At 41.7% G+C, this 24,582-nt stretch overlaps 3 protein-coding genes across 5 annotated transcripts; 1 reads left to right on the top strand and 2 right to left on the bottom strand.

The window, feature by feature from the left end:
• Nucleotides 1-96: 96 nt before the first annotated feature.
• klhdc2 (kelch domain containing 2) lies at nucleotides 97-7,011 on the bottom strand. 3 transcript variants are annotated; one of them, XM_045713818.1, is made up of 14 exons: nucleotides 6,873-7,011; nucleotides 5,978-6,233; nucleotides 5,617-5,696; nucleotides 5,385-5,502; nucleotides 4,922-5,034; nucleotides 3,543-3,624; nucleotides 3,184-3,267; nucleotides 2,987-3,067; nucleotides 2,688-2,746; nucleotides 1,668-1,777; nucleotides 1,513-1,585; nucleotides 1,276-1,363; nucleotides 1,070-1,122; nucleotides 97-849 (listed from the first exon to the last, which is right to left on the bottom strand). In XM_045713818.1, the coding sequence occupies exons 2-14, from the start codon at nucleotides 6,203-6,205 to the stop codon at nucleotides 726-728; spliced, it is 1,293 nt and encodes a 430-aa protein (XP_045569774.1). In that variant the 5' UTR covers nucleotides 6,206-6,233; nucleotides 6,873-7,011; the 3' UTR covers nucleotides 97-725. The 3 variants fall into 3 exon arrangements, with proteins under 3 accessions (XP_045569774.1, XP_045569815.1, XP_045569854.1); XM_045713859.1 differs by having other exon boundaries at nucleotides 5,978-6,211; nucleotides 6,873-6,987; XM_045713898.1 differs by lacking the exons at nucleotides 1,668-1,777; nucleotides 2,688-2,746.
• Nucleotides 7,012-7,138: 127 nt separating this feature from the next.
• Nucleotides 7,139-17,782, bottom strand: pole2 (polymerase (DNA directed), epsilon 2). Its single transcript, XM_014210569.2, has 19 exons — nucleotides 17,633-17,782; nucleotides 16,995-17,095; nucleotides 16,805-16,880; nucleotides 16,620-16,697; nucleotides 16,249-16,342; nucleotides 15,538-15,612; nucleotides 15,333-15,416; nucleotides 14,960-15,016; nucleotides 14,767-14,815; nucleotides 14,599-14,671; nucleotides 14,169-14,341; nucleotides 13,791-13,880; nucleotides 13,603-13,657; nucleotides 13,348-13,407; nucleotides 13,173-13,250; nucleotides 9,608-9,716; nucleotides 7,703-7,879; nucleotides 7,485-7,552; nucleotides 7,139-7,311 (listed from the first exon to the last, which is right to left on the bottom strand). Exons 1-19 carry the CDS (start codon nucleotides 17,725-17,727, stop codon nucleotides 7,293-7,295), a joined length of 1,611 nt encoding a protein of 536 aa, XP_014066044.1. The 5' UTR covers nucleotides 17,728-17,782; the 3' UTR covers nucleotides 7,139-7,292.
• LOC106611027 (kelch domain-containing protein 1) lies at nucleotides 17,767-22,889 on the top strand. Its single transcript, XM_045713921.1, has 9 exons — nucleotides 17,767-17,899; nucleotides 18,392-18,504; nucleotides 18,802-18,872; nucleotides 20,445-20,562; nucleotides 20,829-20,941; nucleotides 21,123-21,242; nucleotides 21,305-21,388; nucleotides 21,570-21,650; nucleotides 21,831-22,889. The coding sequence occupies exons 2-8, from the start codon at nucleotides 18,397-18,399 to the stop codon at nucleotides 21,646-21,648; spliced, it is 693 nt and encodes a 230-aa protein (XP_045569877.1). The 5' UTR covers nucleotides 17,767-17,899; nucleotides 18,392-18,396; the 3' UTR covers nucleotides 21,649-21,650; nucleotides 21,831-22,889.
• The last annotated feature ends 1,693 nt before the right edge of the window (nucleotides 22,890-24,582 follow it).

The following is a 24,582-nucleotide window of genomic DNA, read 5'->3' as shown; positions in this document are numbered from 1 at the left end:
CATGACAGGAAAAGCCTTAATTTCCCTCAAGTTGTTTCACAGATTTTTACATTCATCATTCAAGGTAGTGTGTATGTAAAAGATCAGATTCAGATCTGCCATATTTGTCTGGTTTATTTTCTTGATTCAAAATTAAACATTTTAAATGTATTTTAGAATAAAAATGTCAAGGGAAAGCTGTGCAGATCAGACAAGAATAATACCAAACAAGTAACTTCTTGATAATTAAATTCAGTGCAATGTAGCTCCAATGTAACTGGTATTACCCGATTAAAACAGACAAAATGCTACACGAGCCTCTTCCGACTAACATGATCTAAGGTATGCCACCTCTCCAGCAGGATTGAATACATGGTACTTTTACTTAAAAAAATATACTTTTTTTTTTTTTAAACACGGTCACAACAAATTCACACATATATATGCAATACAATACAATATATACATCATAAAAGTAAGCACTCAGAATTAGGATAATGAACGTTGCCATGTTTGCTGATTGACTGGCCTAAGGGATTTGCCAACACTAGTCCCTATAAAAGCCTCTTTTTCTCTAAATGATTTACATTAATTTACTTTGTTTTTCCCGACCCACTCCTCATGACACTTGGTGACAAGATCAGGTGAGCTGTCCTCTTCGTTCAGCTAGCAGCAAGGCCATGGCAGTCAACCATCTCAAACACACTCAACCCTACCACCCCAAAGAACGTGGTGGTGTATGGCTCTTATGAGCCCAGGGCGTTGATGCCTCCCATCCGCTGTCTGAGAGTGTGTAGCAGATGTTTAGGCAGACAGTCCCAGGACCCAGACAGCAACTCTCTGTGCTGCAGCGCTGCTTCCATACAGAACCTAGAACAAATCAGGCAATATTTAACTTACCACTTCGCATGGGAAGGCAAGTTTTAGGTTGACCACAAGATGTACTGTATGAGAGTAGACGTGTTCATTAAGCAGAAGGAAACTGACTGAAACAGGGACCTGGACTTTGGGTTGTGTTCATTAGGGCATGCAACGGAAAAACAGTATTTCGGTGTATGGGCCATATTGTCTGAGTTCTGTTTCTACTCACCGGACGAGTGACTTGGGTTGAACTGTGAAGACCAGCAACTCTTTGCTGTGAGCCTGTTGAAAAGGAAAATCGAAGAACATATCCATGCATTCAAACTATACTTGGTAGTAAAACTGGTTATCAATCTGTTTGTTGATCTAATTTCAAGTGACACCAAGAAAGGTCTAGTAGTTTATGACTGAGTGGTGTGTTCTAACTGTACTCACAGCTCGCTGATGGGACAGCAGGTTGTTGGCACAGCCACCGAACACAAGCACCTCCCCACCAGGACCGGAACAGGCCGTGTGCCAGAGCCTGACACACACACACACAATCAGAGAAAAATCACCACTGACTCATAACACAAACAATGTACACAGTGAGACAAGCAGCTTCTTTTCCTAACCACTTATTTGGTGATATTGTCATGAAGATTAATTGGTTTATCTGTATGGAGATATTACCTGGGGCTCTCTGTGTGATTGTGCTTGAACTGCTGCCACTCGTTCTTGCTGACACAGTACAGCCAAGCATCACCTGTATACATGACAAATAGATAGAGGAATTAATTGTGGTCGAGCCATGGACTCTTAAGGAAAATGAAATATTCTTCACTCACTGAGCGTCTCTCGGGAAGTTGTGAAGCCTCCGAACAGGAATATGTGGTCAGGTGACACAGGGGTTAAGGAGTGCCATGAGCGTCCCACAGGACCCTGCTGAGGAACACTCCTGCAGAAGGCCAAGGAGAGGTGGAGATGGGACCGGGAGAGGTGGAGGGGGAGATGGGACCGGGGGAGGTGGAGATGGGACCGGGGGAGGTGGAGATGGGACCGGGAGAGATGGAGGGGAGATGTGACGTGGGACCGGGAGAGGAGATGTGACGTGGGACCGGGAGAGATGGAGGGGAGATGGGACCGGGAGAGATGGAGGGGAGATGGGACCGGGAGAGATGGAGGGGAGATGGGACCGGGAGAGATGGAGGGGAGATGGGACCGGGGAGGTGGAGATGGGACCGGGGAGGTGGAGATGGGACCGGGGAGGTGGAGATGGGACCGGGGGAGATGGAGGGGAGATGGGACCGGGAGAGATGGAGGGGAGATGGGACCGGGAGAGATGGAGGGGAGATGGGACCGGGAGAGATGGAGGGGAGATGGGACCGGGAGAGATGGAGGGGAGATGGGACCGGGAGAGATGGAGGGGAGATGGGACCGGGAGAGATGGAGGGGAGATGGGACCGGGAGAGATGGAGGGGAGATGGGACCGGGAGAGATGGAGGGGAGATGGGACCGGGAGAGATGGAGGGGAGATGGGACCGGGAGAGATGGAGGGGAGATGTGACCGGGAGAGATGGAGGGGAGATGGGACCGGGAGAGATGGAGGGGAGATGGGACCAGGAGAGGTGGAGATGGGACCGGGAGAGATGGAGGGGAGATGGGACCGGGGAAGGTGGAGGGGAGATGGGACCGGGGAAGGTGGAGGGGAGCGTGGGGAGGTGGAGGGGGTTAAGAGTTGTTAGTACCATCATGGTGAACATACAGGGACATCCATGGGTAAGAGCACAACATCCTCCCATAAAAAATGGATGTGTTTAACACTATAACATGCATGAAGACATTTTGGATAAGTTGGCATAGCGTACATTTCATGCCACTCCCAGGAGTCCATGTCGATGTAGTACATGTCATTCAGGCGGTAATCCTGTTGCGAAAGAGTCAAGCCTTACTCATATGGAGGAAGAGCATCAAACATTTAGAACACAATATCCTTTATAATCTATGATGTAACAAGGCATAACAATATGTAAATCATATAAATTAACACCGTGAAGACCTAAATCTCTGTCTACAGGCCAGTGATATTGTTTTACATTAGACAGCATGACTGTAAACTCAGCAGAAACTTGTGTAAGCTCTATTTTCAAAGAACATTCCTACTTACCCTGTAACGCCCCCCAAACACGTAGCCTCGGTTGCCCACCTTGGCACAGGCATGCGCTGCCCGGGGAGAGGGGGCGTTGCCCTTTCGCCAGGAGAGAGGGAGGGAAAGGAGGGGTGAGAATGGGGCTCCCACTGAGACAGCTGTACAAAATGGCTTCCAACACAAAGTCATGACCGGATTTCTGGGAATGGCGTTACCTTGGTGACTGGCTGGCTCCAAGTGGACGTCTCCAGGTCTAAGATGTGAATGTGGTTGTTCCAGCCCCGCCCCGGATTATCTCCCTGTTACAACACACAGTGAAGGGGTTGTGTTCATTAGGCCATGCAACACAAAACATTTTTCTACAAAACACCAAAATTGGCAACTCTTATTGGACAAGTCCAGGTTGTCCCTCCCTGTTTCAGTCCATTTTCTTCCGTTTTGTCCTAATGAACACAACCAAGGATTTACCCTTATTGATGACTCCCTTTGCTGCAGACTAATAGACTAAACAGACCATTGTTTTCATACTGCCGTTAAAAAGCAGCTGCAGAGTTGTAGAATTAATTGACCATACCATGAATGAAGTTTCATCGTATTCAAATGTCCCTCGGTGAGCTCCTTGTGCCATATAGCCGTAGCCCCCGAAGAATACTAGCCTGTCGACACACAGAGTAGTTCATTGAGAAACATTCATCAAAATAAACATCTCTTTCTTTAGAGGCAATATGTAATGTCGCAACAACAATATGTAACGGAGCAATGAATTAGACCTAAAATCTACCTCACTGCCTGCCAATGGGCCACCTCACCTGTTCTATAATCTACCTCACTGCCTGCCAATGGGCCACCTCACCTGTTCTATAATCTACCTCACTGCCTGCCAATGGGCCACCTCACCTGTTCTATAATCTACCTCACTGCCTGCCAATGGGCCACCTCACCTGTTCTATAATCTACCTCACTGCCTGCCAATGGGCCACCTCACCTGTTCTATAATCTACCTCACTGCCTGCCAACGGGCCACCTCACCTGTTCTATAATCTACCTCACTGCCTGCCAATGGGCCACCTCACCTGTTCTATAATCTACCTCACTGCCTGCCAATGGGCCACCTCACCTGTTCTATAATCTACCTCACTGCCTGCCAATGGGCCACCTCACCTGTTCTATAATCTACCTCACTGCCTGCCAATGGGCCACCTCACCTGTTCTATAATCTACCTCACTGCCTGCCAATGGGCCACCTCACCTGTTCTATAATCTACCTCACTGCCTGCCAATGGGCCACCTCACCTGTTCTATAATCTACCTCACTGCCTGCCAATGGGCCACCTCACCTGTTCTATAATCTACCTCACTGCCTGCCAACGGGCCACCTCACCTGTTCTATAATCTACCTCACTGCCTGCCAATGGGCCACCTCACCTGTTCTATAATCTACCTCACTGCCTGCCAACGGGCCACCTCACCTGTTCTATAATCTACCTCACTGCCTGCCAATGGGCCACCTCACCTGTTCTATAATCTACCTCACTGCCTGCCAACGGGCCACCTCACCTGTTCTATAATCTACCTCACTGCCTGCCAATGGGCCACCTCACCTGTTCTATAATCTACCTCACTGCCTGCCAATGGGCCACCTCACCTGTTCTATAATCTACCTCACTGCCTGCCAATGGGCCACCTCACCTGTTCTATAATCTACCTCACTGCCTGCCAATGGGCCACCTCACCTGTTCTATAATCTACCTCACTGCCTGCCAATGGGCCACCTCACCTGTTCTATAATCTACCTCACTGCCTGCCAACGGGCCACCTCACCTGTTCTATAATCTACCTCACTGCCTGCCAACGGGCCACCTCACCTGTTCTATAATCTACCTCACTGCCTGCCAATGGGCCACCTCACCTGTTCTATAATCTACCTCACTGCCTGCCAATGGGCCACCTCACCTGTTCTTGTGGACCCAGCAGCCTAGTTTGTCCTTGCAGGACGGGGCCAGGCCCTTGAGATCCTTCATCTCCTCCCAGCAGAGGGCCGGTGTTCGGAGAGGGAGCCGGAAGACCTGAAGGCCACGGAGCAGAACAGGGCCAACGTTGAGATGGTATGAAATCAAAAAAGTTACATCATAAGTTTCGTAACGGACATTAACATTTAAATGGTTTGTTGGAAAACAGGCTTCTGAGGTGAGATGGAGATAAATAAATAAATCCTGCCGTGGTGAATTAACATCCGATGCTGAAAGTGGGGATTTTAACCAAAAAATCCTCAAAAACATAGTTCTTAGCGTGCAGCACATAAAATATTTTTGTAAACACAGTTTCTGGAAAGGGAGGGACTGGACACAGCCTTAGGTGCCAAGATTCTACAAGACATAACAGAGTCCACGCACATGCACACACGGTCTATTCTCACCCGGTCAGTGTTTCCCCTGGCATGGTGGCCTCCAAACAGATAGAGGACGCCATCCACACACACTCCACAGCTGCCAGACATAGAGGTATGCAGGTTACCCACAGTCATCTGCTTCTTCCTGCAAATACAGACGGTAGATATAAGGGCTCTGGTCAAAAGTAGGGCACTATATAGGGAGCCATATAATTTGAGACACGCTAGACACTAACAAAAGGATGTTTAAAATCATTACCATCGTTCTGTCTCCATGTTGTAGATCCAGATTTCATTCCTTGGCAAGTATAAGTCAAAGAAGCCAGTGGTCTGGGAATTCTAATGACAAGACAAACAAGAGGGAAGTCAATGGAATTAAATCATCTGTAAACATGTTGGCTAGGGTTCGGCTGTGTTATCTCTGGCAAAGTGGACTGTGGCAAATGGTATCATAGGTCAAAAGCCGACGGCAAATCTTCCAATAAAAACTATAATTGATTGAAGACTCATTGATCATTGTTTCAATCATTGATTAAAATGGTATAGTTCCAAATTAAATTATTTAGATACACTATCATATAAACAAAAGTCTATTCAGAAGGCCTGTCATACTTGTTTACCTTATATCCTCCCCAAACATACATGTAGTGTCCATCCACCGCTGCTATGTGGCCACTGCGCTCAGCTGGCTGCTCCAACTCAAAGGGCTCTGCTTCTGTGTCCAGAACAACTACATCCTCATCATCGAGTTCATCAGCCTCGTCCACCACCCAGTCAAATTCTCCCTCCTCTTCATCCCCCTCCTCAACAGGCAAGCGGTCAGGAATGTCCTCCTCTATTTCATCCATGATCACCTGGATGGGAGATGAGAGCTACCTAGTTTTGCATACACAGGGGTTCAGAGTAGAGGAGTATGAGAGGTATTGTAACAATACAGACATTCACTATAGTTAAGAAGTCTCATCCCAACATGCAGCTATAGGATATAGCTAAGCAGGTAGCTCAGCTACCAATGGGCTGTGTTATGAACAGGGTTAGTATGACTAAAAAGAGAATACGTTTTACAGTATGAATTCTAAGAGATTTACAAATAATTCAGATAGTAAAATGCCAAAGATAGCGCGTTAGCTGTTACTGGGTAGGACTAGAATTGTTGTTGCCAGCTAAGTAAGTTAATATCAACAGCTGGCAACTGTTTTAGTACCACCATGGCTGATGCACTGACTGTTGGTTGGTTTACATGGAAACACAAGTCATGATGTTGGCTTGTGTGCCATCATGAAGACAATACAAATGCGTAGCTCGTGCAAAAAGACTAGTTTTCAGCAAGCATTTTAAGCCTACACCGACTCAACGTGACACCGAAAGCTACCTAGCCAACGTTAGCAAACTTAGCCGTGTCTGCAAGCTAGCTAACGTTCGCCCTATCAATCAATTTAAATGCGTTTTAACGCCACCTAAACTTTGAAAAAGGGAACTAATGCAACCTTGCAACAACAACAAAAAGACACTTACGTAGTCTGCTTTAAATGGTCCACGTCTGCTTTGGCCTTCAGTGTGAAACGTTATGTTTTTGTTCAGTGATTATTATGCGACATCTGGTTGAAGTCGTCAATTACAAGATGCCTAACCGGAATTAACCAATAACTTCTTATTTCCGCCATCTTTGTGAGGTCAAATATAATAGTTTGATTTATGCAAGTACAGAAGAGTAACACAATTCTTATTTGCTTTATTGTCCAACATTAACCAGTCAAGTAAAAAATGCACAAAGATGACAATTTAATGACAGTGAACCTTTATTCTCCATGATACAAAAGGTACATACAAATAAAATAAAAAGGGATTTAGCAAAAGTATTTTTAGACATTTTACAAAAACATTTTACACAACCATAACAGCCAATCCCCCTGTCCAAAATAATCCTTATGGTCTTTAGAGGCTTTGAAGTTTGCTGTGAGGAAAAATAAAGAATATTTAGATCAGCAAAGAGAAATGAAGACCGACATGGAAACCAAGTTGACTCTCAATATACTATAGTTACCATATTGCCAGTAAAGCAATGATTAACACCAAGTGAGATATGTGTAGAGCATGCATAAACAAAGAGTAAAAAACATTTCTCACCTGTCCTCAACGGTCCTGTTGGATGGGTAATATACCTTAAAAGTGAAGCCACTTTTTGGGAAGGAGCCCTGCAAGAACAAAATGACAACACATAAAAAATAAATCTTAAATTAAGAATATAAGATCTCATCATAATATAGCTCGAAACCCAAGTCCAACATCTCATACCGAGTCTCATAAAACAAAATGGTGGAAATCTAGGAATAAGCATAACGTACCGGGTTGATGCAGAGGCAGTCTGTGTTGGAGATGTTGAAAGGGTCATATTTGTCCGCAAAGATGATGACATCAGGCACGGGGTAAACCCGTAAAGCATAGTCATAGGCCCAGAACACTGGGCTGACATACAGCGGAAGTGGAGTCAGGTGGCCCTGAGACAAGATAGTCTTCACAAACTGGAGAAAGAGTTTATTGGTGAGTGTTAGACATTTTCATGTCGTTATTATTCATGAAGAATAAATTCAACTACAGGACAAATATTCACACAAAGCGCCTCAGAGTAGGATTTCTGATCTAGGTGGGGGGTATTCACTTTGTGAATACGGGCCAAATTAACTAGCTAGGTTTACAATTAACAGTACCAGTCAAAAGTTTGGACACATCTACTCATTCAAGATTTTGCTTTATTTTTATTATTTTCTATATTGTAGAATAATGGTGAAGACATCAAAACTATGAAATAACATATGGAATCATGTGTAACCAAAAAGTGTTAAAATCAAAATAAATGTTATATTTTAGAGTCTTCAAAGTAGCCACCCTTTCCATTGATGACAAATTTGCACACTCTTGGCATTCTCTCAACCAGCTTCACCTGGAATGCTTTTGCAAAATTTTTGAAGGAGTTCCCACATATGCTGAGCACCTGTTGGCTGCTTTTCCTTCACTCTGCGGTCCAACTCATCCCAAACCATCTCAATTGGGTTGAGGTCGGGTGATTGTGAAGGCCAGGTCATATGATGCAGCACTCCATCACTCTCCTTCTTGGTCAAATAGCCCTTACAAAGCCTGGAGGTGTGATGGGTCATTGTCCTGTTGAAAAACAAATAATAGTCCCACTAAGCAGCAAACCAGATGGGATGGCGTATATCGCTGCAGAATGCTGTGGTAGCCATGCTAGTTAAGTGTGCCTTGAATTCTAAATAAATCACTGACAGTGTCACCAGCAAAGCACCCCCACACAATCACATTTCCTCCTCCATGCTTCACAGTAGGAACCACACATGCGGAGATAATCCGATTACCTACTCTACGTCTTACAAAGACACGGCGGTTGGAGCCAAAAATCTCAAATTTGGACTCATCAGACAAAAGGACAGATTTCCACCGGTCTAATGTCCATTGCTTGTGTTTCTTGGCCCAAACAAGTCTCTTCCTCTTATTCAAGTCCTTTAGTAGTGGATTATTTGCAGCAATTCGACCATGAAGCCCTGATTCACACAGTCTCCTCAACAGTTGATGTTGAGATGTGTGCGTTACTTGAACTCTGTGAAGCATTTATTTGGGCTGCAATTTCTGAGGCTGGTAACTCTAATGAACTTATCCTCTGCAGCAGACGTAACTCTGGGTATTCCTTTCCAGAGGCGGTCCTCATGAGAGCCAGTTTCATCATAGCGCTTGATGGTTTTTGCGACTGCACTTGAAAAAAACATTCAAAGTTCTTGACATTTTCCGGATTGGCTGACCTTCATGCTTTAAAGTAATGATGGACTGTCATTTCTCTTTGCTTATTTGAGCTGTTCTTGGTCTTTCACCAAGTACGGCCATCTTCTGTATACCACCCCTACCTTGTCACAACACAACTGATTGGCTCAAATGCATTAAGAAGGAAAGAAATCCTCATGAAGCTGGCTGAGAGAATGCCAAGTGTGCAAAGCTGTCATCAAAGGGTGGCTACTTTGAAGAATCTCAAATATAATTTGTTAAACACTTTTTTGCTTACTACATGATTCCATGTGTTATTTCATAGTTTTGATGTCTTCACCATTATTCTACAATGTAGAAAATAGTAAAAATAAAGAAAAACCCTGGAATAAGTAGTTGTGCCCAAACTTGTGATTGGTAGTGTAGGTAATTGTACTAGTAGAGGCTGGGTATGTCATAACTGAGGAGCTAAGACTCACATGGTTTGGAATGTCGAGGTTGCTGCTAGGCAGTCGGACACAATTTCTGCACATCTTGTTCACCAGGTCTTCTCTGATGACAACAATCTCCTGGCTGCAGTACTGGATTCTGACATAGGAACATTTGATTCACAGGTTGTGAGATATTAAAAGATGACATTTACAAAATGCAGGCAAAACAAAGACTACATGCAATCACAAAACCTGTGAAAAGTAACTGTCAAAGAATGGTCAATTGTTATCACAGAAAGTTGGTGGCAGCTTAATGGTGGAGGACGGGCTTGTGGTAATGGCTGGAGCGGAATAGGTGGAATGGTATTAAGTACATCAATCACATGGTTTTAATGTGTTTGAGGCCATTCCATTTGCTCCGTTCCAGCCATTATTATGAGCCGTCCTCCCCTCAGCAGCCTCCACTGTTTGTTATAATGAGCAAATGTAGCCAAATGTATCACACAACAACGTTAAAAATATTAGCCATTAAGTGCACATTTTTTCATAGGAACTTCAACAGATGGGCTTCGTTGCCAAAATCCCGAACTTTTATCCACTTCCCCAGAGTCAGATAATCGTAAACATGTGGAGATGGGAGAACCTTCCAGAAGGACAACCATCTCTGCAGCACTCCACCAATGAGACCTTTATGCTAGAGTGGCCTGACGGAAGCCACTCCTCAGTAAAAAGGCACATGACCGCCCACTTAGAGTTCGCCAAAAGGCAACTAAAGGACTCTCAGACCATGAGAAACAAGATTCTCTGGCCAGATGAAACCAAGATTGAACTCTTTGGCCTGAATCCCAAGTGTCAGGTCTGGAGGAAACCTGGTACCATCCCTACGGTGAAGCATGGTGGTGGCAGCATCATGCTGTGTGGATGTTTTCAGTGGCAGGGACTGGGAGACTAGTCAGGATCGAGGGAAAGATGAACGGAGAAAAGTGTAGAGAGATCCTTGATGAAAACCTGCTCCAGAGCACTCAGGACCTCAGACTGGGGCGAAGGTTCACCTTCCAACAGCACAACAACCCTAAGCACGCAGCCAAGACAATGCAGGAGTGGCTTCGGGACAAGTCTCTGAATGTCCTTGAGTGGCCCAGCCAGAGCCTGGACTTGAACCCAATCGAACATCTAGGGAGAGACCTGAAAATAGCTATACAGCGATGCTCACGTTCCAACCTAACAGAGCTTGGGAGGATCTGTACAGAAGAATGGGAGAAACTCCCCAAATACAGGTGTGCCAAGCTTTTAGCGTCATACCCATGAACATGCAAGTCTGTAATTGTTGCCAAAGGTGCTTCAACAAAGCACTGAGTAAAGGGTCTGAATACTTATGTAAATGTGATTTCATTTTTTTAATATATAAATTTGCTAAATATTCTAAACCACAGTTTTTACTTTGTCATTATGGGGCATTTTTTGAATATTGATAATGGGAAAAAACGATTTCATCCATTTTAGAATAGGGCTGTAACGTAACAAAATGTGGATAAAGTCAAGGGGTATGAATACTTTCCGAATGCACTGTATATCCCTTTAATAAAGCTCAAGAAATACAGTTGAAGTCGAAAGTTTACATAGCCAAATATGTTTAACCTCAGTTTCACAATTCCTGACATTTAATCCTTGTAAAATTCCCTGTCTTAGGTCATTTAGGATCACCACTTTATTTTAAGAATGTGAAATGTAAGAATAATAGTAGAGAGAATGAATTATTTCAAATTTAATTTTTTCATCACATTTCCAGTGGGTCAGAAGTTTACATACACTCAAGTAGTAGTATTTGGTAGCATTGCCTTGAAATTGTTTAACTTGGGTCAAAGGTTTTGGCTAGTCTTCCACAAGCTTCCCACAATAAGTTGGGTGAATTTTGGCCCATTCCTCCTGACAGAGCTGCTGGTGTAACTGAGTCAGGTTTGTAGGCCTCCTTGCTCGCACACACATTTTCAGTTCTGCACACACATTTTCTATAGGATTGAGGTCAGGGCTTTGTGATGGCCACTCCAATATCATGACTGTTGTCCTTAAGCCATTTTGTCACAACTTTGGAAGTATGCTTGGGGTCATTGTCCATTTGGAAGACCCATTTGCTGCCAAGCTTTAACTTCCTGACTTATGTCTTGAGATGTTGCTTCAACATATCCACTTAATGTTCCTACCTCATGATGCCATCTATTTTGTAAAGTGCACCAGTCCCTCCTGCAGCAAAGCACCCCCACAACATGATGCAGCCAACCCCGTGCTTCATGGTTGGGATGGTGTTCTTCGGCTTGCAAGCCATTTGCCTTTTTTCTCCAAACATAACGATGGTCATTATGGCCAAACAGTTCCATTTTTGTTTCATCAGACCAGAGGACATTTCTCCAAAAAGTACAATCTTTGTCCCCATGTGCAGTTGCAAACCGTAGTTTGGCTTTTTTATGGCGGTTTTGGAGCAGTGGCTTCTTCCTTGCTGAGCGGCCTTTCAGGTTATGTCAATATAGGACTCGTTTTACTGTGGATATAGATACTTTTGTACTTGTTTCCTCCAGCATCTTCACAAGGTCCTTTGCTGTTGTTCTGGGATTGATTTGCACTTTTCGCACCAAAGTACGTTCATCTCTAGGAGACAGAACGCGTCTCCTTCCTGAGCGGTATGAGGGCTGCGTGGTCCCATGGTGTTTATACTTGCGTACTATTGTTTTGGCAGAAAACGTGGTACCTTCAGGCGTTTGGAAATTGCTCCCAAGGATGAACCAGACTTGTGGGTCTACAATTATTTTTCTGAGGTATTGGTTGATTTCTTTTGATTTTCCCACAATGTCAAGCAAAGAGGCACTGAGTGAAGGTAGGTCTTGAAATACATCCACAAGTACACCTCCAATTGACTCAAATTATGTCAATTAGCCTATCAGAAGCTTCTAAAGCCATAACATAATTTTCTGGAATTTAAGCCATTTAAAGGCACAGTCAACTTAGTGTATGTTAACTTCTGACCCACTGTAATTGTGATACAGTGAATTATAAGTGAAATAATCTGCCTGTAAACAATTGTTGGAAAATGACTTGTGTTACGCACAAAGTAGATGTCCTAACCGACTTGCCAAAACTATAGTTCGTTAACAAGAAATTTGGGGAGTGGTTGAAAAACGAGTTAATGACTCCAACCTAAGTGTATGTAAACTTCCGACTTCAACTGTATCCCTTTAATAAAGCTCAAGAGACATCCCTTTAATAAAGCTCCAGAGACATCCCTTTAATAAAGCTCCAGAGACATCCCTTTAATAAAGCTCCAGAGACATCCCTTTAATAAAGCTCCAGAGACATCCCTTTAATAAAGCTCCAGAGACATCCCTTTAATAAAGCTCCAGAGACATCCCTTTAATAAAGCTCCAGAGATATCCCTTTAATAAAGCTCCAGAGATATCCCTTTAATAAAGCTCCAGAGATATCCCTTTAATAAAGCTCCAGAGATATCCCTTTAATAAAGGTCAAGAGACAAATTCCTGAAAATAGAATAAATCAACAACTGCCATATTTCCAGGCTGATTCACATCCGGCCGTGATTGGGAGTCCCATATCTTTCAATCACCTGCATGGGTTGGTAGTGAACACAGAGAATGGCACCCTCTGTCTGAACTCCTCAGTGATGTGGTCTGCCAATGGGGGCCTGAGGACATAAGCATTTATATGAAGTACAGTACATCAGAGGACTATAGTCAAATCATGAGCAAATCAACACAGGTCTGTTGTTTTTCAACTCTCACCTGGGTAGAATTGTACTCGGACCAGGGTCTTCAGGACCGGGAACGAACACGAAGCGACTACTGCAGTTTTGAAAGGATGCATTCAGTTAGACAAGTAAACACAACAATTTCCTGTAGAAGACCCATAATGCAGCATGGTGAATATTTCCCAAACAGTTTGTCACCCTGAATACAACGATGTGGTACTGTTGAAATAGTTTCCTGGAATATCAGACTTTCAGGTCAACCAAGTGGTTTTCCTCCCTCACACGTTACCTGCTGTGGATGCTGGGATATTCACAGATTGCATCGGCAAGAACTTTCAACGACTCTGGGGGGAAAAAAGAAAATACTTCAAATGTGTGTACTAATGCTTCTGTCATAACCTATTTGACAGGTCAGTATATCTTCACAAGCAGGGCATTTATTAAAAAAATTAAAAAATTGACTCAAATCTTTTTTACCTTTGAGTGATTTGATCTGTGTTTTTCCATAGGGGGCCGAGGAGAAGTTGCCGCAGAAGATGAAGCAGGTAGGAGGCATGGCTGCGTATCCTACAATGGACACATGAAAAGGTTATTTCAGACCATACTATTAAGCAGTAGAGATAGATACTGATGGAGACTTGAAAATCTGTCAGAGATGGACATGAAACACATGACAATAACCATCAATGTCAACATTAATACGACTTGCATAAATGCTTGAATCAATCCAGAAACCCAATTGTATCTATAAAGCCCTTTTTACATAAACAGTTGTCACAAAGTTCTTTACAGTAACCTGGTAAATATCCCCATACGAGCTCCTCTTCTGTCAGTGAAGTTATGGGTGGAACTAACCTGAGAACATAAGGTGGATCTTCTCCAGCACCTCCACGCTGTCCAGCCACACGTCGGAAACCACCACAAACATGGCGTCCTCGTTCTCTTCCTCCAGTTGCTTTAGCTTGGCCGAGGCCTTCACCGACGTGGTGGACGGCCCACCGAAGAAGTTCACGTTGCCGTAGTAGGCCCTAAAAACCAGAGTCCATTCTCATCCTCTGTTTATTTATTTATATTTATACATATATATACACACACACACACACAGGGGAAAGGAAAATATATTTTTAAATGCCAACTGTAGAGTTAAAAACAATACATTGGAATTTAAAAGAACTTTCGCCCTTCTCAGTAGGCCTACTGATTTTCAGAGAAGGCATTATGTAGGTAATGTCCATTTCTAAATCAAGACAACACTGACAGGCCAGCGACATTGTAATCTACTGACCTTGTGGTGGATGATGGCTCAGTTGGTGGGAATCCAAATGCATTGACATGGAAGACTGAGTCCTCATACCAGCCTATGGGGTGGAAATAGGACCGGACTACTAAGTCATTGCATAACAGGTAATATTCGATGTCCATTAATGTGGATGAAAAAGATAAATTATTTTACCTTCTGCCAAAACAAAGCAGGACTCTGTGTAAAGTCCACTGTGGAACTGGTGAGGGCAAGGTTAAAGAAAACATGATTGATCTGAAATACAATAAACATTGACTATATTCAAGACTTTAATTGGCCCATTGAATTATGTAAGAGAACATTTGTATCATTCGCTCTCCATCCCCACACCACAGTGAAAGGATATTGCCTTTGAGAGGTTCAGCTGTACTGTACCACTGGGGTCTTCCAGATAGAATTTCCCCTGGGGGAAAAAAGCATTCCAGGTGAAGCTGGTTGAGAGTGTGCAAAACTGTCATCAAGGCAAAGGGTCGCTACTTAGAAGAATCTCAAATATATTTTGATTTGTTTAACACTTTTTTGGTTACTGCATGATTCCATATGTGTTATCTCATTGTTTAGATGTCTTCACTATTATTCTAAAATGTATAAGATAGTAAAAATAAAGAAAAACCCTGTAATGAGTAGGTGTGTCCAAACTTTTCACTGGCACTGTATATCTATAGATATTACTATATTTTCCAATTAAAAAGTCCTTAACATGAATTTTAGCTGCTCACCTCTTTAAGCTGTGTGACCATCCCCAAAACAATGACCTCTCCTAGCTTAGCCGTACTACCTAAAAGTGCTTCAACAGTCTGAAGCTGAAAACAAGAACAGAGCAAGATCAGGACAATCAATGTTCAACATGAGAACGTCCTCTTAGCTTATATCAAATCCATTAAACACATTTAAGTGTGTTTTTGGTTATGACAGAGTTATTACCTGAAATTTGTTTCTGCCTTCTTCTGCAGCGGACCCTATTACAGGTGGGGTGAAGAGTTCATGCCGATGTGTACGCTACAGAAACGGGGCAACTGTCAATGTGGATCAGGGTACACATTTATTTTTCACTGATTTAACCTCATTTATCAAGTGGATTGGGAACACATTCTCTTTACAATGACCTCAGAGAGCAGCGTCTCAGGAAATAAGCATTTTTAAAAGTAACTGTCCAGTGAAAATATCACTTTTAAAAGTTAATATTCTGTTAACCCATACCCAAATAATGTTGATGACTCATCCTACACTCATATGTGGCCAAAGCATAAATTGGAGAAAAAAAACACCTAAAAAACCCCACCTCAAACTTGTCTCTCAAACAGACTGTTTAAAAAATGTTTGCTATTTCCTCATAAAGGATGATGTCATCCTCCTGAGGATGATGAGCTGGCCAATCAGCGGTCTGCTCTCGTGAACATTTTTAATGACCGCTATACGCCCACACCATTCCAACACAGAAAATATGCTTCTTAACATACTGTACTTAATTACACATTTTTAGAAGGAAAACTTTTTCACTCATATTGTAATTTCATATAGGTAATATTATGTCAGAGAAGTCTGGAAACACTGGACAGTTGCTTTAAGGCCAAAATATACAAAGACCATCAAACTATGATGGATTCAGAGGGCAAAGAAATGCAGCCTACTGACCTGCTGTAGGAGCGTGTAGCGTTCCCTGAAGAGCTCTGCCTTGTCCCTGGCTGAGCCACAGAGACTTGGGGCAGAGTGGGTGGTCATGTTGAGGCTGGGTGAAGAACAAACAACGGTTTCACTGATGGATGTCTTCATATGGTGGTTTCAATAGAAAGATCTTTTTTTTTTATAGAGTGTTTTTGATATAACATTTGGACCATGTAGACTAGATGGGGTCAACCTATAGTAGTAGTAGTAGTTTTAATACCTTGCATGTTGCCAGTACTTGGCAGCTAAAAGCAGAATCAAGTACACAGCACATACAAGTAATTAAACAAGTAAACAAACAGTAAAACATCAGGAAGTCAGGATTATACATTCATACTTACGGTACAAACTTCTTCCTCTCTGTGCTGTAGATATATCTTGGCACGTCAAAAGCACCAATTATGTTGAAGACATTATCTCTGAAAATAATAAAATAGTTCAAATGAATAAGTCAAATTTGAGGATTACTATCTAGAGAATGTGTATGAAATTGGTTATTGTGAGACTGACATCTTTCTCAACTTACATGGTTTCATCACATGACTGGCTGCAGTCCTGCACAGCAGTCTCCACCACAGCCAGCTCAATCATACTGGAGGACACTGTCCAGGAGAAGAGAGGAATAGCCCCATCATTCACAAGCAGAGCCAACACAACTGACTGTATTGAGTTTTGTACATGATTTTAGTAGCATGTTATGATCGAAGAAGACGTACGTGGCTGCTTCTCCACAGCATCCATGACCCTCTCGATGACATCATCCAGTTCAAGCTCATTGACAGACTCCAACACCTCCACCAGGTATCTGCTGGCTTCTCTGGAGGACAACAACAACATTACGTACACATCTGAGGGGTATACTACAAAGCTGGATCAAGGAGTTAGCCAGCTAACTTGTCTGAATATTCTGAAATAACTTTTTAGTAAGACATGCTTGAAATGGGCATGGTCTAATTGACTTAACAACAAAAAACATATCTATTTTTAGCTAACTTTCAAATCAATTGTTATTTCTGGTTGTTTATCAAAGTTAGCTGGCTAACTCATTGATGCTGCTTTGTAGTATACCTTTTGACTGCCAGACATCAATCCCATCATTCCTATTAAAAACATACAACATTTGCATTCGTTTCTATAGATTAATTGCTTAAATATGCATAGTATGCTACTAAAATGTCTAGCTAGCTGTCCATGTAATTTACTGTAGCTAAGCTAACCTTAGCCTCCTAGTTTCTTTCTTGGTATCACTGACACAACAAGACAGATTTAGCTACTAACTAGCAATGCAGCCATTACATTTACTGTAAACCACATATCATGTCAAGAACAACATGATTGACAAATTATAGCGTACGGTCGAAGCATAAGTCCCCTCATCTTGAAGCCAGCAGATACTTTCGTCTTCACTCTGCGAACCTCCATGTTGAATCTTTCTTCAACAATCAACATTTGGCGCTAAATGTTAACTTCCGCCTATATGTTTCGTCACTTCCTTCAAAGCAAAGATTCTACACAACAAGCTTCACTACTGCACGATTCTGCCGATATTTGGTGTTTCAAGTCAGCTGATGTTTTCAAAACATTGGGTATTCTCAAAAACATGGATAAAGCAGCCAGACATGTAAGTAGCTATTACCCAGATTATTACTTATCATTGCATGATCAATTGGCATGGTTATTAATGTATATCAGTCTTGTCATATGTTTATTCATCATATTGCAATATTATTCTAAAATGTTTACAGCACATCATTTTATTGGTTTAAAAAATAATCCAGAATAGAACAACCATTAGGTCAGGTTGAAGGATAGGTTATAAGTGTCCAATGAGACAACCTGCCCTGAAGCCTATCAGGTCAAGAAAAACTTGTTTTCTCCAAGAAGCTGTTGGAAAACATCCTCTTGAGGCGACGGACGAGAGACTCTTGTACCTTAATTTACCATATGGCCTTGGTTCTAAGCTGTCAAAAGCTGTGTTGACAAAAATAAATTACTTGGATCTCTAAACAAGGTTACATTTTTACAGATTTCTTCAACCAGATACACTGAAAGTACTGCCACGTGTGGTCTTTTATGTAGTCACCTTTCGTTATTTTTCCCTCTCCCTTTTTAGCACCCATGGATTCTGCAATTGCAAAGCACTGTCCAGAGCTTGTAGCCGGTGAGCGAAGCGGTCATACGGCTGTAGCTGAGGGAAATGTCCTGTACGTGTGGGGAGGCTACGTGGTAAGCAAAAACTGGCAAACAGATGGAAGAGATTGAAGAAAGTCTACTAGCAAATATGGTTACAAACATTGCCAATTGATAGTCTTGAATTTATGTTAAGCATTTCAATATTTCACTAATATGTTGTTAGGGATATGCAAAATTATTCAATGTAGTTACGCAATGAATGTTTTTTTTCTCCATACAGTATTGATGAATATGCAAAGATAGAATTTAAGAATGTAAAGCAACGTATTCCATCTTCCCATTCAGTAATAAAAAAAATATTTACTTTTACGTTTCAATTGTTTTCTGCAGTCAATTGCTGATGGTGAAGTTTTTCTGCCAAATGATGAAGTCTGGTTTTATGATTTAGAAAGAGGTGTATGGTAAGAATATTAATCTAATTATAACAAATTGTATTTTTGTATATGGGAAGTATATAGATTAACACATTTCAAAGATTGTGAATTAATAAATTGATGTAATAAAAAGGTTTGGATCCTTGGAAAACTACATTCTAAACATAAAAAGATTGCACTGAAACCAACATATCATTAGATGGCAGACTTTGTAAACAGGTCATCATTTGTAAACTCTGCATCGCATATCAGAGGTGTTAGGCCTACTACATAGTTACTAAAATGTTATTACATTGACACAGTGGAATATTGGTATTTAGAGAGATTTTGACCTGTGTTAAAATTCTAGACATTCAGGGAGCGTTTGTAAATTCACTCCGTAGTGTCAGAGTGTACCCAGTGTGCGCTCTGAGCATTCGTAAATTCAGAGCGTTGTCAGATTGTCCTATCATAAATTCAGAGCGTTTCTCTCTATGAATGGGCAGACTAGATGCTCTGGCCGAGGAGTAGCGTTTGTAAATTCACTCTCGATATCTACTCCGATTTCAGAGCACTCTCGTCTGTGTGTGTCAGAGTGCAGAATAACTATGACCAGTGTCAGTAAACATCGGCAAAAAAATAATAATACGTAAATCAATTGTTGCCATAACACAGTTAGTCACTAACCCTCGTGATACCATGAAAACACTAACCAACTCTGCGAGGTCCGAGTAAGAGTAAAATGCTCAGAGTGAGGTGTTCTCTCATATGTCTGGAAGTAGCTAGCAAGCTAGCCAACGTTAGGCAGATAACTTGGGTGCTTTACTACAGTCGTGAGGTCAGTTCGCACGGATCAACTCTACTCCTCGGCCAGAGCGTCCAGTGTGGCTCTGAATTTACGAACAACCCCTTTACAACGACGGTCAACCACCCAGGCAAAATGCATAAAGAGTTGGCTAGGTTGCTAGGTAGCTACTTCCAGACACAAAATGAGAAAACACTATTTTCAACATTTTACTCGCCCAGGCAGTGCTGACATAGCTTCTTGAGTGTTGTCACGTTATCAAGAGGATTCATGATTGTAACTGAGTTACTGACAACAGTTTAATTAAAACAATTCGTCGATGTTTACTTACACCTGTCACAACAACCAAGTTTAGGGCGTTCGTAAATTCCTCAATTATTCTGCGCTCTGGCACTCAAACCAGAGCACTCTGAAATCGGAGTAGGTTGCTAGAGTGAATTTACGAACATACAATTACACAGCATGGTTTAAATATTCCCCATCTAATGTTAATGGTGAACTAACATGGCTGCCATAGTGTTGTAGTGTCATGTAAATGCATCATAATACTAATTCTAGACATTCAGTTCTATAGTATTTTTTTAAAACATTTCCCATGTAATGTTAATGGGGAGCTAACATGGCTGCCATCGAATGTTGAAGTGTCATGTAAATGCTTCATAATGCACAAACCCCATTGGTTCAACTCTCTAAATACATCTGGTTAATGTTATGCTTTATGTGCAATGTGTGTTCTGGAATGATTTAGCTGCATAACTGAATCCCTCATTTCCCTGTTCTGTTTGTTTATTGTTTGTTTGTTCTCCAATCTGAAGGGAAATGTGTAAAATGTCTGGAGAGGTCCCACCCCCAATGTCAGGCACCTGTGGCTGCTCTCTGAATGGAGACATGTACATATTTGGGGGATGCAATGACAACGGACAGACCAATCAGGTAAACTCAAAAAAAGGGCTCCAGAGTGTCTCGGAGTAGGAGTACTGATGTATGATTCGTTTTTTCCTTTTAGATCATAAGGAATAAGATTACATGGGCAGGGTGGACCTGATCCTAGATCAGCACTCCTACTCTGAGACACTTGATGAAAACGAGCCCTGATGGTACAGTACACTTTGACAGGGAAGTGTGAAAATCCTCAATAGTTTACAAAGCCTTATATTGTTTTGTTCACATTTACATGCTGAAATGCCCTGTGTTTGCAGCTTTACTGTGTCAACCTCCTGGATGGGAAGTATAGCTGGAGGAAAGTGAACCATAAGAGTGGCTCCTCTCCCTCACCCAGAGATAAGCTCTCTTGTTGGGTTTTCAATGGCAGGTAAACATTCTTTATGTAAATAGAAATATTGTCAGGGTTCGGATTACACCTTTACTATTAAGGGTGGTCTAAATAAATAGTGTGCTGGCCCAACTAAAGTCTTTCCTACATTTATGGGGGTTCCTAGCTCCCCTGTAATATGAACCCCTTGTGATTGGAAGATGTTTTGGTATTTCTGTAGGCTCATCTACTTCGCTGGATATGGTCATAAGCAATTTGATGACATCGGTAACAATAGAAGCTTCCTTATGGATGAGGCATCAAGGGTCATTTTTGCCTCCGGGTGCAATTATGTCCAAAGGTATACATTCATTTACTATTAACTTTCCTTTTTGTATGGATTAGTAATATTGTGCTTTGCAGGTGGATGACATCTATTGGGGATGGAACAATGAAGTCCATATGTTTGACCCAACATCGACCAGTTGGAGTGAACCACATACCAGTGTAAGACGGAGGTTAAATTGTGTTTACATATATAATAAAGCAATTAATTTAGTGGATATACAAAAACATGGTGTTGTCATAGCATATTATTAACAGTATAGCATATAAGACAAGACACTTAAAATATGATCGTTTCTTTGTGGATATCTAGCTACACTGTAAATGTTGTTTTGGTCTACAGGGTCGTGCCCCTGACCCCAGGGCTACCCATGCCAGTGCAACACTTGACAACAAAGGATACGTATGTGGAGGCAGAATAAGGGTGAAAAACGATATATCTCAACTCCTCTCTCGTGTTTTTTCATTGACACAGACAACCTAAAGTGTCACAACGATTCATGAGATTGTGTCTTCTGCTGAACATTAATGAAACATAGGACTTTTGACTGTTTTTTTTAAGCTGGTTTGGAATAAGCTCTTCTGTTTTTCTTTTCACTTTTAGGAATCCAGGACAAGTGACATTTATTGTCTAGATCTAGAATCATGGACATGGTCCGAAATGTACGTATTTACTGTTCACTCTTTGAAATGCTCAACTTAAAATGGTTACTGTTCTGTACTATACTGTTTTCACATCACACTTGATTTTTTTTTATCTGTTCTTTCAAAAATGGCTTTTCCAGAGTAGCAGAATCCACTGTGCCAATGGGAAGGTCGTGGCATACCCTAACCGCTATATCTGATAGCGCTTTGTTTCTATTTGGAGGACTGGGTATGGACTGCGAACCAATGAGGAAGTCATTTACTCATTCAGGTCCCTATCCTACCTCTGTACCTTATATTCCATGGAAACATGGAATTATTTGGTTTTCTAAAAAGATTATGTTTCTTCAGGCGATGGCAAAGAAATGGAGAGAGCTTGAGCATCCATACATGAACAAACCAAGGTAGTGTATGTGCAAGTTGTTAGCAGAAAGTGTTTCATTTTCCAATCTGAAATCTGAGGAATGTACCTAAAATGTGCAAATAGTAAAACTGTTAACACATTGTCTGACTCAGAGTGAATTATAGGATCTCTATATGTAATTCTATGATATGGGCCTCATTTCCCAGAGCTTTCATAGCGTTAGTGTTAAGATCATCGCTAGAACCTTCTTACGATGTGTCTTTAGTAGTGAAAGTGTTTCCTAGAGCCTTCGTTAGTAAAGGGGCTGTTAAAAACCTTCGCACATAGACTGATCCAGATTACTCGTAGAGTAGCCAAAGTGCATCGTTAGAAGATCTCTGCTAATTGGCTGTCTGTCTGACTGTAACTGCCCATAACTTCAGAACGAAGTTGACTACAAATAGGAAAGTTCTCAAAGTATTTGAAATTGTTACAAACAAGTGAAGGATACAATTATGTTTCAAATTTAAACCAAGATGACTGCATTGAAAGATACTTAGGCTACATGGGCCTATATAGGCTATTTCAATCATATTGAAATCAATTTCATGTTCAATCGAGTTCTATTTTGCGACTTAGCTACTGTCTGGAAATGTTTGCCTTAATGTGTTTCAGGATGTGCATAATGATGTGCCCAATCTGTTATTTAGTACATTTTTATTGGGTTAGCATAATAAGCCTCCTCAATAGCCTATTTACAGCCATAGGTGGTAGGCTAATATCTCTTTAGCAGCTGATCTGTTGTCAGTATTGTGGAATAATTATAATGTTAAAATAGGATTTTATTGGAGAAAGTTGATCCGAGAGCAGCGGTGCATTACCTTCGATCCTGTCAGTATCGACACGTGGTCTAACGACGCACTTTGCAAACGTTCTCTCTACGTGCTTGTTTGGGAAACTTCAAAAGTGGACTCGTAAATAACGGTGCACCTGGGCCCATGCTCCCTGATAGCGATACAATTTAGGCTTAAGAGTGTTTTAACAATGCATCTTTCCTGCAACGGTCGAAGATGTAACAAAACATGCGTTTCCCAAAACGCCACGCTGGGAGAACGTTCGCTAGGTGCGTCGTTGAGGCAGGCATGTGTCGATACTGATAGGATAGAACAGAAAGGCAGCGCTGCTCTCGGATCAGTTTTCACCATTCAAATCTTACCTTAACATTAGAATTATTCAACAATACTGATGATGGATCAGCTCCGTCCCATGCCTGTGTAACAGTGTAGGTTCCGTCCCTCTCTTCGCCCCAACCCGGGACCCTTGCACACATCAACAACTGACACCCCACGAAGCATCGTTACCCATCGCGCCACAAAAGCCGCGGCCCTTGCAACGCAAGGGGAAACCCTACTTCAAGTCTCAGAGAGCGAGTGACGTCACCGATTGAAACGCTATTAGCGCGCACCACCGCTAACTAACTAGCCATTTCACATCGGTTACACCTGCAAATATTGAGTTGACTTATTCTAATGCTTACCCTATAATAATGCACTAATTCAAGGTTTGGAAGATCTTTGAGCACGTGTTAGGCTACACATCATGAAATATATTCAAGCAAAAGACAGTAGCCAAATAGCCAAATAAATCTAAATTGAATGAACATGACATTGATTTCAATATCATTTAAATATATAGAGTGCCTTCAGAAAGTATTCATACCCCTCGACTTATTCCACATTTGTTATGTTACAGCCTGAATTCAGAATGGATTAAATCATTAAAAAAAAATCTTATCCTCTACACACAATACCCTACCCCATAATGACAAAGTGGAAATATGTTTTTTGACATTTTTGCATCATTTATTGAAAATGAAATACAGAAATATCTTATTTACATAAGTATTCACACCTGAGTCAATACATGTTCGAATCAACTTTGGCAGCGATCCCAGCTGAGTCTTTCTGGGTAAGTCTCTAAGAGCTTTCCACATTAGGATTGTGCAAAAATTGCCCATTATTATTTTACAAATTCTTCAAGATCTGTCAAATTTGTTGTTGATCATTGCTGGACAATCATTTTCAGATTTTGACATAGATTTTTAAGTAGATTTAAGTTAAAACTGTCACTTGGACACTCAGGAACATTCACTGTCTTCTTAGTAAGCAACTCCAGTGTAGATTTGGCCTTGTGTTTTAAGTTATTGTCCTGCTGTTTTGGCATATTTTTATTCACTCTGTTAATTAGTTTAGTATTGTGGAGTAACTACAATGTTGTTGATCCATCCTCAGTTTTCTCCTATCACACCCATTAAATTCTGTAACTGTTTTAAAGTCACCATTGGCCTCATGGTGAAATCCTGAAGGGC

This window comes from Salmo salar, chromosome ssa01 (assembly GCF_905237065.1).
Source record: "Salmo salar chromosome ssa01, Ssal_v3.1, whole genome shotgun sequence".
NCBI classification, from domain to species: domain Eukaryota; kingdom Metazoa; phylum Chordata; class Actinopteri; order Salmoniformes; family Salmonidae; genus Salmo; species Salmo salar.
Note: the sequence above shows the minus strand (reverse complement) of the source record. Positions and strands in the feature narration are given on the sequence as shown.

Excerpts from the sequence above, each read along its gene's own strand:
- LOC106611027 (XM_045713921.1), top strand. The coding sequence starts at position 18,397 with ATGGATTCTGCAATTGCAAAGCACTGTCCAGAGCTTGTAGCCGGTGAG. Across the intron at positions 18,505-18,801 it reads ACGTGTGGGGAGGCTACGTG|TCAATTGCTGATGGTGAAGT; the intron begins GTAAGCAAAAAC and ends TGTTTTCTGCAG. Across the intron at positions 20,563-20,828 it reads ACAACGGACAGACCAATCAG|CTTTACTGTGTCAACCTCCT; the intron begins GTAAACTCAAAA and ends CTGTGTTTGCAG.
- pole2 (XM_014210569.2), bottom strand. The coding sequence starts at position 17,727 with ATGTTGATTGTTGAAGAAAGATTCAACATGGAGGTTCGCAGAGTGAAG. Across the intron at positions 16,881-16,994 it reads TGCTGTGGAGAAGCAGCCAC|TGTCCTCCAGTATGATTGAG; the intron begins GTACGTCTTCTT and ends TCTCCTGGACAG. Across the intron at positions 9,717-13,172 it reads TTCACTACCAACCCATGCAG|AATCCAGTACTGCAGCCAGG; the intron begins GTGATTGAAAGA and ends TTCCTATGTCAG.
- klhdc2 (XM_045713818.1), bottom strand. The coding sequence starts at position 6,205 with ATGGATGAAATAGAGGAGGACATTCCTGACCGCTTGCCTGTTGAGGAG. Across the intron at positions 2,747-2,986 it reads TGTTTGGGGGGCGTTACAGG|GATTACCGCCTGAATGACAT; the intron begins GTAAGTAGGAAT and ends CTTTCGCAACAG. Across the intron at positions 1,778-2,687 it reads TCCTGGGAGTGGCATGAAAT|GAGTGTTCCTCAGCAGGGTC; the intron begins GTACGCTATGCC and ends GGCCTTCTGCAG.